This window comes from Oreochromis niloticus, linkage group LG11 (assembly GCF_001858045.2).
Source record: "Oreochromis niloticus isolate F11D_XX linkage group LG11, O_niloticus_UMD_NMBU, whole genome shotgun sequence".
Classification (NCBI taxonomy): Eukaryota; Metazoa; Chordata; class Actinopteri; order Cichliformes; family Cichlidae; genus Oreochromis; species Oreochromis niloticus.
The window spans coordinates 35,702,774-35,715,121 of NC_031976.2; the positions used below are offsets into that span (position 1 = coordinate 35,702,774).

Genomic DNA, 12,348 nt, shown 5'->3' on the forward strand with positions numbered 1-12,348 from the left:
CAGGAGCTGAAGCTTGTAAAATGAAATCACATTTTGATGTGACGTGCTGTTTAGACACTGATCAATGGAACGGAAACCCAAAATTCAAATGAGCACAAATAATTTTCCACTGCAGCAAACAGAAAACAGCTGAGTGAACAGAAACACTTCAGTTTGCCTCTCTGACCCCTTTTCTTTTCCACAGACACACAGGAAACATCTGACTGGTTAACCTCAAATCTACGTTGCAGTTCATGCCCTAAAACTATCTAAAAAAAAAGCGTGAAGGGGAGACAGGACATCAGATCCTATTATTTGCCTGAGAGTAAATACCAGAGAACTGAAGCCGTACACAACGGTGCAGAATCTTTAGAGGAAACCATTTATACAGACAAGTGCAAGAAATAGAAAATCAGCAGCTATAACTTCACATTTGTGAAATTTCAAACTCTGACACAATGAGTAAAAAAATAATTAAGTTATATGAATACGTTTATGATTAAAAAACAGGTAAAATTTGATTTTTTAAATCAAATTCATGAGTAAAATTGGCTCCACTGTAAAAAGAACTTTATGTAATATGAACATCTACAGCTGTAAAGTTCAGAATCATAATAAAGTGATTTACTAAAAATGTCAGCATCATGTTAGAAACATTACAGGACACGGTTCTGCTTCCGTAGCATCTATTTACTGTCTGTGGTCACTGCATCAAACAGCTTAGGTAAGCATACTTTCTTTCTTTAAGTATCTGCATATTTTAAATGAAAGAGTTTGACATTTTTTAGAATTGGAAAAATTCAGATAAAATTGGCAAAGAGAGAAATTTAGATCGATACAATATCTATCTATCTTCAGCCACTCAGATTTGTTGGTATTTCTTTGCGTCCTCGGCTCGCTGAAAAATGTGTTCGACGAATCGCAGCAGCTTCAGTCATCTGATGTTTCTTCCACCTGAAGCTGAAAACCTCAGAGCAGCATAATGAAGCTCTGGAGACGTCTGTGGACACATCATCAGGGCAAAAGCAATCAGAGTCTGTATTTAGTGAAGCGACAGGCGAGTATATTTAAATTATGTTTTATACGTTTATTAGCACAAGTCTCGTCTTCATTTTATTCCTTCCTTTTCATGAGAAGTAACTAAGCATTAAGTAGAAGTTTGTAAAATCAGCAGGGAACGGTTACATAGATTTGTCATTTATTCTTTGGTTTTTCGGGGTAAATATTTAATGTCCACAACAAATCCAGATACTGGGACGAGTGTAGCAAAGTAAGGACACGCCCCCTCCCTGTGCCCCGTTCACACAGTCCCTAAAACATGTGGCCACACCCAGAAATAGTAAAACAACAACACACTGTAAATTTTCTGTTACCTCTTCACTGATCTTTGGCGTTTTTTCTGTAAAAAAATAAAATAAAAATATATTTAACATGGATTTTTACACATTGTCTGAAAATATCAAATGTGTTATTATTTTTTTCACGAACACAAAAACTCATTATTCAAGGTTTTTAGGGTGTTGGATTTTTTTGCTAGTTACAAAAAAACATTTCAAACATTTTCTTCTGGAGTTGTGGACTTACACCGCATTTCAGTTATTATGCAAATGATATTTTTCTCTGATTTTCCTAAACAGTCAATGCAAGTGACAGTCAGCATGATCTTCGAGTCATCAACCTTTAGATTATAATTTGAATTTTACTAAAAAAAACCTCCCAATGAAAACAACATGTTTTTCAAAAATAACAAACTTAAAATGCACTTTTCCAAATTATTAGCCACAACAGAGTTTCAAAACATTTTATAGGTTGTAAAGAACTGAAAATGGGAATTTGTTGAATTGCAGCATTAGGAGATCATATTTACTGAAATCAAAGCTATTTAAGTCTGTGGAGGATCCGACACCTGGGACTCCAGAGGCACCAGCAGCTTCAAATATCTGTTTGCTGCTTTGTAACGTTCTTTTAGCAGCTGCTCTCTTAATCTGATGTATTTGTCTGGCAGAAAGCTTCCTCATTGTGCCTTTATCTGCACAAACCCGTGTGTGCTGTGACTCAGCCACAGATCTCTTAACAGTACGATGATCACACATACAGTGGCTTGCAAAAGTATTCGGCCCCCTTGAACTTTTCCACATTTTGTCACATTACAGCCACAAACATGAATCAATGTTATTGGAATTCCAGGTGAAAGACCAATACAAAGTGGTGTACACGTGAGAAGTGGAACGAAAATCATACATGATTCCAAACATTTTTTACAAATAAATAACTGCAAAGTGGGGTGTGCGTAATTATTCAGCCCCCTGAGTCAATACTTTGTAGAACCACCTTTTGCTGCAGTTACAGCTGCCAGTCTTTTAGGGTATGTCTCTACCAGCTTTGCACATCTACAGACTGAAATCCTTGCCCATTCTTCTTTGCAAAAGAAGAATGCTTTGTAGTACAGACCTCAGGAAATCGATGCAGTGCACATTAGCTATTGTTAATTTCTACTTAGAAAACTTTTTTTGAATGTTCACCAACAAACAGGAGTGTGAAGCTCGCTAATGTGTTTGCTCAGCTACAGCTGATATCTCACAAATTGTGCGATTCACACCAAAATTCTTCAGATTAGTAAAAGACGGCAAATACATAAAACATAAAAATGCCGTACTCACTCTGTCGGCGAGACAGCAGGATGCAGAGTGCCACGGTGGAGGTAAAAAAGGCGGCACATGCAGTGCCAGTGATGGAGGTCAGAAACACACACTGACTGGACACTTTAACACACAAGAAAAAAACAAATAGAAACAGGAAGTTTGAGCAGGGATTTTTAAAAGTTCAGCAAGTTTAGAAGACAAATGATACCATAATGAACCTGAACATTGTGGCTAACAGCTGGATTTTCCCATTTGACTGCAGCTAGCCAAACAGCCAAGTACTGCTAAAGAGACAGAGAGTGTAAGTGGACAGAATGTCTTCGTTTCTTAACATAAAACTCATTGTTGCTGCACAAGTGAGATCCCCTTGAACAAACTTTTAGTTTTTGTGTTGTTATTGTCCTCTGAGTCATCGATTCTCTCCCTAGTTAGCTAACGAACTACTGTAGGTCTGTTAGCGGCAACCAACCACATGACGTCATGCTCCATACTGACAGAAGATGGCGCTAAACTTTAAGCACTTATTTCTTAAATCCAGCTTCACAGACAGCGTTACATCTATGTCAGTTTTTGAGAGCAAGGCTCGATGGTGTGTATTAGCCTTTATATTGTAGCGTTTCATGTCCCCGTTTCACTCTGGACTTCCTCAAATTCGTTCCTGTTGTGAATTTACTAGTGCTGTCAAAATTAATGCATTAATGCAAATTAATCCGCCATCATGGTCAACGCGATTAAAAATTTTTTTAACGCAATTAACATATCTGGAGCGCAGAATGACTCAAAATCCCTGAAATGTTTCTGTCAACGCGTTTCGGGCAGTTGCCTTCGCACATGTGCAAATGAGCAGTTGATCTGGTAGTGACGGTCAGCTGAACCAATCAACTCAGTATGGAAGAGGATAAACGCACATCGGCCCTCTCGATGGGAAATTTGAGTATTAAAAAAATAACATGACGGAACAGTTGACCCACATAAAGTCTTATGCACATTGTGCAAGAAGGAAATTTCACCCCAGCGCTTCCAGCTAAAAATATCACATTGACACGAAGCATTCGTTAGCCGGGGATGCTGCTAGCACTTTGGCTAACGCGTCACCCAGCTTGGACAAACCACTCGCGGAGCAGTAAGGCTACCTCGGACATACTGACTGACGCCAAGTGGATTGCAACAAACTGCAGACCTGTTAATATCGTTGAGAACACGCGCTTTACTTATTTTTGGTTCCTCGTTTCAAGCAAAATGAAATGCGATTAAAAGAGAATAAAAATGATATTTAACCGTGATTAATCAAAATTAATCCACAGTAACCCTGTGATGAGTCTGATTAAAAATTTTAATTGTTTGACAGCACTAATATATAATATATATTAGTGCTGTCAAACTATATATAACCATGTATACTTGCCTGTTAGTATATAGGTTTTTTTAAAAAGTTGCATTTCACAGGAGAGAGCCTGTGTTCAAAGACTGAAGAACACTATTCAAATTCTCTTTGAATTTAAGCATTTAACATTCTTTGTGTTGATTCTGCATTTACTTCATTATATTGCATAAATGTCTGTTACAAGCTTAAATATAAAGTTGAAAAAATGTAATTGCAGCCAGGCTATTGATCAAGTAATCGCGATTAATTAGGGAAAATTGTGAGATTAATTATTCATTTATTTTAATCTATTGACAGCACTAATATTTACATTTGCAGTCTGCTTAAATGCAACTTTCATGTCACATTTTGTTTACAGATGACATCAATAGAACAAATAAACGAATTGATCAGTTGCTCACACTGTTGTCAGAGAATAATCTCTACGTTTCCAGATGTCTTTCGACTTTCATTATTGACCTTTACAACTTTACACTTGCTGGATTGTCCTGCACACGCTTTCACACACACATGAAAACAATAGAAACAGGAAGCGTGAGCAGGGATTTTTAAAAGTTCAGCAAGTTGAAAAACAAACGGTGACCTGTTAACATCAAAGAGGTCACAGGTATGGTTAGCAGGTATGGTTAGGTGGTTTTGTTTTGGCCACATGCTAAATAAGCAACTTTTCAGAAACCAGAGTGTGAGATATTTTCATACGGGTGCTCAAACCAGGTGTATGCATTTAACACAAACACACCTTGGAACCACAACCACGCTAAGCTGCAAAACAACTTGTTGATTTAAACATGTTGCAGATTGATATAATTATAATTGTTACTTCCAGATAACTGAGACTTGAACTGTGTGTCTGCTTCCTTTTGTTTTTTCTCGGAATATAAATGAAGCACTAAAAGCCTTCAGTAGATGCAGCAGATTGTGTTGGTGTGAGTGCCAAAGACCGGAGGCAATGACTTACATTTGACCTCATCTGTCCCGCTGCTGATGGTCTTCCTGCTCATCCGCTCTCCATCACTCAGCACACAGGACACTTTCACACCTGCAGACCAGGTTTCTGCAGGAACATAAACCTGCGTGCTGATGACTCCCGCCCTGGTGACAGGAAGGATTCTGGGACTGAGCTCCTTGAGCACATGAGCTCCGTCGTCCTCCTCAGACTCCACCTCCCAGTCGACTTTGACCCGACCGGTGTCGTTCAGCCCGGACGCCAGGCAGATCAACGGGACGGGGAGGGACGAGCTGACGTGTGAAGGAGCCAGGAGATCAAGTGCAGGACTGTGGAGCTCTGATTCTGATGACAGGGTGAGAAACTTAATGGTCATGATTTCAAAGAAAACTGACCCTGCATCATCATCATCGCAGCCTCTCCATGTCTTTTTGTGATTTTAAAGATGTTTTCTTGTTGTAATTTTTTTCTGTGGTATCATGGCTGCCGATTGCCACTGGAAAATCACATTTTTTTCTTCATTTCCTGTTTTATTCTGAAAGAATTTCATATTTTCGTGCACATTGTTTTGGTTCATTATCTCTGCCACCTTTCGTCTGACCCACTCTAATTGTTCCCACCTGTGTTTCCTTGTCAGGTCGCCCCTCGGTGTGTTTCTTCCCTGAGCTCTATTCTTCCTCAGACCCTCACTGAACTTGTTTGAACTTCCTGGGTTTATTCTGCGTGTTTCAGCAGCACCTTTAAATCCACAGTAAGCATCTTTGTTGTTGTTGTCATTCCTGCTTTATCTGCATTTAGGTTCTCTTTTTAACTGCATAGCCAGTTACCACCAAAGTGAGTCAGTCACCACACTCGCATGTCTGGCCTTACAAAGATTGTCTACTGCCTGAAAAAAGCTCTTTTGTGGCCACTTTAATGCGCCTCAGTCCCTTCTTGTCTCTGCTTATAGAAACCCCCAAATGTGGCATCTACACTGTGTGTGCTGTTGGTGCCTTTTTTGTTGTTGTTGTTGCAATTTTCTGATAAATAATACAGTTTACTGTGCAGTTAATTGTACTAATAGACCATCCAAGAAGCCACTGTGCTCCAGTTTTAGTGAATACAGTGTTATTTGGGTGTGACTTAGCACTAGCTAGCAGATATCTGTGTTTGTGTGATGCAGCCTTACAAGCTTGTATACAAGCATGAGCCGATAATTTCACACGACACCCACGTCTTTGGATTTTTGGCCTCCAAAAACATCTTGGTGTGAGCCAGCCGAGTTCAAACCAGCGGGCTGATATCAAGGTGAAAATATCCTGTTTTATGTTTCTGCTGACTTTACATCAAAGCCTTTCAATAAATCTGCCTTGTCACGTTTTGTTGATTGTGTACAAGCAACAAAGTAACAGTCATACAGATAACTGAGAACATGAAAGGTAAAAACATTTCACAGTTTTGTTTTTTGTTTTTTTAATAAATAAAGTTTTCTAAGTGCGAGGTAGCAACGCAGTAAAGAGCTGTTTCTTTAATATATGAAAATAACCACTGAGCCAGCTTTATATTGTTCTGATCTTATGTACACACATAAAACTCTTAGTTCCTGTTGTGAATTTACATTAACACTCTGCTTAAATGCGGCTTCCATATGTCACATTCTGTTTGCAGATGTGATAACCATTGTTACCACAGGTTTTAGGCCCTTATTGTCCAATTATACAACTTTTAGTGTTATCACTCGGCTGTAACCACTGTTGTTACCGTGAGATTATGTGTATATTTAGTGGTTATTACTTTAGTAATCGAGTGGTAATGACTAAGAATTTTTCAGTATTGCGCTCTGCTTCTGCCTTCTTATTCAACTATTATCACTTTATTACTGAGCTGAGCTGTTTCCTTGGTTGCTGAATGACTAAAAAATGTTAAATATTTTTTTTAAATCAAAAAATTTGTAACAGATTTATCTTTATTGGATAATAAAAAGAAGAAGCAAAACCCAGTGGGTCAAGGCAATTTTGATAAAGTCAGTCCGCCTACATGGAGCAAATATCTGTTTGACTTGTGAGTCAGAAAGTGCTATAAAGAGACCACCACTCACCTGTGACCGTTACCGTTGTTCCGCTGCCCAGCACTGGCATGACCCCATCGATGTAGACACAGAAGTACATGCCAGCGTCCTGCTGGGTGGCTCTGGGGACTTCCAGCAGACAGAGCCTGCTCTGAACTCGAGAAGTAAACCAAGGAGTCGCACTGAGACCGCTCACCTGCCTGATATGGAGCCATGTCACTCGAGAGCAGCCATGTGTTTCACCCGTCTCAGTGATGTTACATTTGAGGCTGACCTTTGACCCTGGCATCACAGTTACATGAGGAGGAGACTGAACCAGGTGTATTCCAGCTGTGACTGTAAGTACAGAGATTTCATTACTGCTCAGACTCACTCAGCTGCAAATGTAAATGCCTCACAGCAGATTGCTTCTTTTTTCGGTTTATCTGGACTAAAGTAATAATATTTGTTTTATACTTTAAAATGTTGTGTAGCAATTGTGATTAACATAATAATTAACCTCAGCGTGTGACTATAAAAATTGTTTGTTCTGTTTGTAAATGTGCTTTTATTCTGCTGCTGTTACAACCAAAATCCCCAAATTCAATTAAAAAATTATTCTACAGGGTGGGCCATTTATATGGATACAGCGTAATAACATGGGAATGGTTGGTGATATTAAAGTCCTGTTTGTGGCACATTAGTATATGTGAGGGGGCAAACTCCTCAAGATGGGTGGTGACCATGGTGGCCATTTAGAAGTCGGCCATCTTGGATACACTGTTTGTTTTTTCAATAGGAAGAGGGCCATGTGACACATCAAACATATTGGTAATGTCACAAGAAAAACAATGGTGTGCTTGGTTTCAACGTTACTTTATTCTTTCATGAGTTATTTACAAGTTTACCATGGTAAACGGTAACATTACGGTGTATCCATATAAATGGCCCACCCTGTATTCTATTCTATTCTATTCTATTCTATTCTATTCTATTCTATTCTATTCATTTACATGTACAAACTGGAGTCTATTAGATAGATATGATACAAACCACTGCAGTGCAGTACCTGTAATACCTACAGCATGTTCTAATCGCTCTAATAGGATATTATGGTCGACAGTAACGAACGCTGCACTGAGGTCTAGCAGGACAAGCACAGAGATGAGTCCACTGTCAGAGGCCATAAGAAGATCATTTGTAACCTTCACTAAAGCTGTTTCTGTGCTGTGCTGAGCTCTGAAACCTGACTGAAACTCTTCAAATAAGCCATTCCTCTGCAGATGATCTGTTAGCTGTTTGACAACTACTCTTTCAAGGATGTTTGATATGAAAGGAAGGTTGGAGATTGGCCTATAATTAGCTAAGACAGCTGGGTCTAGAGATGCTTTTTAAGTAAAGGTTTAACTACAACCAGCTTGAAGGCCTGTGGTACATAGCCGATTATTAGAGATTGGTTGATCATATTTAAGATGTAAATGTTAAAAGCATCTGTGCCAACAGCGCTGAGTTAAACATTTAAATAGGCTAGAATATGATATTCATTAAGAGCCTGAGTTGTACATACAATGAGTTAAAAGATAAAATAAGTCACATCATAAGCAAAACAAGAAAAATGGTCAAAGACAAAGACGGTAATGTGGGACAGGATGACAGTATCATCAAGTAAAAATGATTGTTTATGTCAGACCCCAAATGTTTTTGCCCAGCTGTGGTCAGGTTTAGGCTTTCACCAGTTTCCCCAAAGAGAAAAACTTTCATCAGAAAAAACTCATACAAATGTTTTTAATGGAACTTTATTTTAAAAAAATCGAGTTTTATGTAAAATGATTTTATGTGGCTCAGCCTTTGATCTGAATATTAAAGCAGGTAATCATTACAGGAAATGATTACTGATTATATAGATTATTGCAGGGTGTGAAAGACTGCAGCGGTAAAAAAAACACTTACCGGAGACGCTGAGACAGATGAGAGGCAGCAGCTTCATGTTGGCCAGGAAAAAAGTCATTCTGCAGGACTGAGGCGACAGAGTGCTGCGATGTGTCATCACAGTAATAAGGTCACTGCAGTTTCACCACCTTCAGACACACACACACACACACACACACACACACACACACACACACACACACACACAATGACAAGATGTGATGTCACTGTACAGATTTAACTTTCAAAACTTAAAGAAGGATTAAATAAGATGTTCTTTATTCATCACAAAGCTGGAAAAGTCTCACAGGAGTGTGCGCTTAAACACAACCTGTAAAAAAAACAACAAAATAACAAATCAGGATGAAAATGACACAAAGGACCCGAGTTTACAAAAGAGCTCAACATTAAACATTCATAAAAAATGTTAATTAAAATTAGTTAATAATTAAAACAGTTAAAATTTGTTTACATTTTTTAAATGTAATAACAGCTGAATATAATACAGTAAAGTAAAATAAGGAATTCAATATACCTAAAAAAAAAGAAAAACTGACTTCAATGACTAAATTATAAATATTTGATTCCACTTTTGTAAGTAAACATTATTATTTAAGTTTATTTTGAGTTTTATTTTCACTTCATTTCTATTTTACATCATGTTTTAGATTTTAATTTTGTTTTTAGTTTATGTCACATCTTTTAAAATTTGTTTTTCCCATACATTTATTTTTTTTAACCTGTTCTTGCATATTTTTGTATTTACTCACTCGTTTCTTTATGTATTTCTTTATTTTTCAGCTTTCTGTTTTTGTGATTTGTGTCTGAGTTATCGATAACTTCTGAGTGTTTTCAGCGTGTGGAGCTGAGACGGTGAGAGAGGTCTCTGTCAGGCCTCTGGAGCAGGTTTCATTTCTAATCAACACACGAAGAAGCGAAACTCTTTGCATGAGTACCAGTTCTGCATTCACAATTTAAAGTAAAAGTTTAAAATCTATCACCAGATATGCTCGTTATTGCTTTATGTCAAGAGTATAAATGGCAACAAGCATAAAGAGCCTTTTTAATCAGCTGTAAACCAGAGCAGCGCCCTCTGTCTTTTACTGAAAATAAAATAAAAAGCTGAATAGATGCGCGGGCTCGGCAAGCAAAAATAAACATGTAAATTTTCACTCTGGCAAAGAAAAGAAAATTTATCTACACAGTGTGTTTAAAAAAAAAAGTCCAGAAAGACTGACTGTTTTTTATCAGCTTTGTTTGCATCCAGGACCTCAAAGGGGGTCTTAAAGGAGGGGACCTCAGACTGCAGCGTGAGTGCCCGAGTGCAGTTAATCACAACCACAAACAGTCAGCCTGACCTATGATCTCGAGCTAAAGACAAAAACATTACAGAGTCGGTCTGAGGTCACGGCTCAGCTTCGTTCCCACGTCCATCAGCAGTGGTGGTGGCATGTTTTTACTGCTGGCCAAGCAGCCAATCAGCTTCAGGCGACATTAGAATAGACTAGACTAGACTAGAACAGAATAGAATAGAACAGAACAGAATAGAATAGCTCTTTACTGTCATAGTACATGTACAACAGAATTGTGGGTGCTCCACACCAGCTGTGCCGGAATAAAATATAAATAGTAAACAGCAGGAATAAAAACACACAGCAGAGAAAGCCACACATCGGAGAACAAGCTGCAAACAGCTGTTTCTGTGAGGTCACCTGCTCCATCAGGAGTGTGCTGATGTCAGCTGAGAGTTTCATGTGTTCAAGCTGCAGATAAGAACTCACTGCATGCTGATCCTGCTGCATGTCTGGTGCTGAGTCTTGTTCAGAGGGTCTGATGGCAGGTTTGGCCTGGTTCTGTATAAAATACCAGACTAAGCAACAGGAAAGAACAATCCACATTTAAGTGTAAACAGTTTTTACTGATTTAATCTGAATAAAATAAATGAAATGAAACTAAGATTAAATGAATACAATGATTCTTAGCTCTGAAGCATGAAGGACTGCACAGTGTGGTTCAGACTTGTTTCATGTTCGGATTAATTAGAAGATAATGATGGATGACAGCCTTCAGGATAAGAAACTTTAAGCCAAGTGACTCATCTGCAGCTCTTTGTTCAAGTCAAACTCTGACAGGACTGCAAACATGGCATTCAGTGTCAAACTACGGCTAAAACAAGAATGAGGATCATCCATAGCCTGGTGAAGGTTAGCAACAACTACCACAGGTGATGCTGACCAGCAGCGTGCTGACGGAAATCATGTCACTGCTGGGTGAAAACAAAAGGCACAGAGGCAGTGAAGACAGAGTTGGTGTGACAGAAGAGGAGGAAAGGGAGAGAGAGAGATAGTGATAATGTGCTGTGACAACCCTAAAGACATTATAGAGAAATGAAACACAGTAAATACACATTATCTCTATTTGACTATTAAAACAAGATCAGGATATTTATAAGAGCCTGTACCAGCTGCAAAGTAAGATTCAGGGCACATCCCAGACAGGTCAGAGGTCAGAGCTCTCACACCTACGGCTGCAGGAACGAGCAGTGAATCCAGCACCGGCTGCTTGGTTGGAGTCAACTTACCCTCTGCTCGAACATGTCTGTGGGTACAGGAGTTTCTCACTGCAGGCTTTGTGTGAGCGTCTTCTCAGGTGAGTTGATCTCATGTTCAGAGTGGTGGATCGTTTTGCTTCTTACAATCACATTCTTGTTCCTCACAGTTTTCCAATTAGAAGACTGCATGAACTGAGGTCAGGCGATTGTTGAGGAAACAGCATGAAAAGGATCCATCCATCATGCAGATGCTTAAAGAACATATTTAGCTCAAATAACATCATCACATTTACCTGTAACACAGTACCTTAAAGTGCTGCAGTACTAAATTCAGTAATGTGATTACAGTAATAGCTCCAGCAGAGGGTGCTGTAGCACACATAAAATTCAGGAAATTGACTCATTTATGAAAAAAGAACTGATTTCAACACCAGACTTCATTAACTGGTAATTAACTCATTACCAGTTAGTCCCTTATAATGAAATATCCTGGAGTACGATTGGATAACAGCGATATCCCGTCAGAAGCTTTCACATTCCCAGGACCTTTATGGTCACCTAATCCTGTTGGACAACATCTCCCACCCCATGCATGAGACTGTGACAGCACTGAGCAGCTCCTTCAGTGGGAGACTGCGGCACCCACGGTGTGGGACGGAGAGATTTCGCAGGTCTTTCCTCCCCACTGCTGTCAGACTCCACAACAAAGACTTTAACTGATCAAACACACACATCCACACATGTGCAATAAGACTAATGTGCAATAATCTTTTCTGGCATCGTTGTATTTTTACTCAGTTGTATATAGCATTTGTATTCTATTTTTATCTTATTGTATATTTTATTCTATTTTATTCTGCTGTATATAGTATTTTATTTTATTCTATTCTG

The 12,348-nt window shown here is 38.8% G+C and overlaps 1 protein-coding gene across 5 annotated transcripts; it reads right to left on the reverse strand.

Moving 5' to 3' along the window:
• On the reverse strand, positions 1-12,065 carry LOC102078725 (uncharacterized). Of its 5 annotated transcripts, none has more exons than XM_025911286.1 (8): positions 11,488-12,065; positions 10,688-10,759; positions 8,928-9,055; positions 7,029-7,334; positions 4,964-5,296; positions 2,640-2,741; positions 1,353-1,378; positions 1-979 (listed from the first exon to the last, which is right to left on the reverse strand). In XM_025911286.1, the coding sequence occupies exons 3-8, from the start codon at positions 9,022-9,024 to the stop codon at positions 914-916; spliced, it is 930 nt and encodes a 309-aa protein (XP_025767071.1). In that variant the 5' UTR covers positions 9,025-9,055; positions 10,688-10,759; positions 11,488-12,065; the 3' UTR covers positions 1-913. The 5 variants fall into 5 exon arrangements, with proteins under 5 accessions (XP_025767071.1, XP_005456096.2, XP_013130469.1 ...); XM_005456039.4 differs by having other exon boundaries at positions 10,619-10,759; XM_013275015.3 differs by having other exon boundaries at positions 7,029-7,198; positions 7,273-7,334; positions 10,619-12,065.
• Positions 12,066-12,348: the final 283 nt, after the last annotated feature.

What these genes read in the sequence shown, in the direction of transcription:
- LOC102078725 (XM_025911286.1), bottom strand. Translation starts at nt 9,024, where the DNA reads ATGACACATCGCAGCACTCTGTCGCCTCAGTCCTGCAGAATGACTTTT. An exon ending in CATCTGTCTCAGCGTCTCCG is followed by an intron (nt 7,335 to 8,927) that starts GTAAGTGTTTTT and finishes CTGTACTTACAG; the next exon opens with TCACAGCTGGAATACACCTG. An exon ending in CGCCAAAGATCAGTGAAGAG is followed by an intron (nt 980 to 1,352) that starts GTAACAGAAAAT and finishes ATGTGTCCACAG; the next exon opens with ACGTCTCCAGAGCTTCATTA.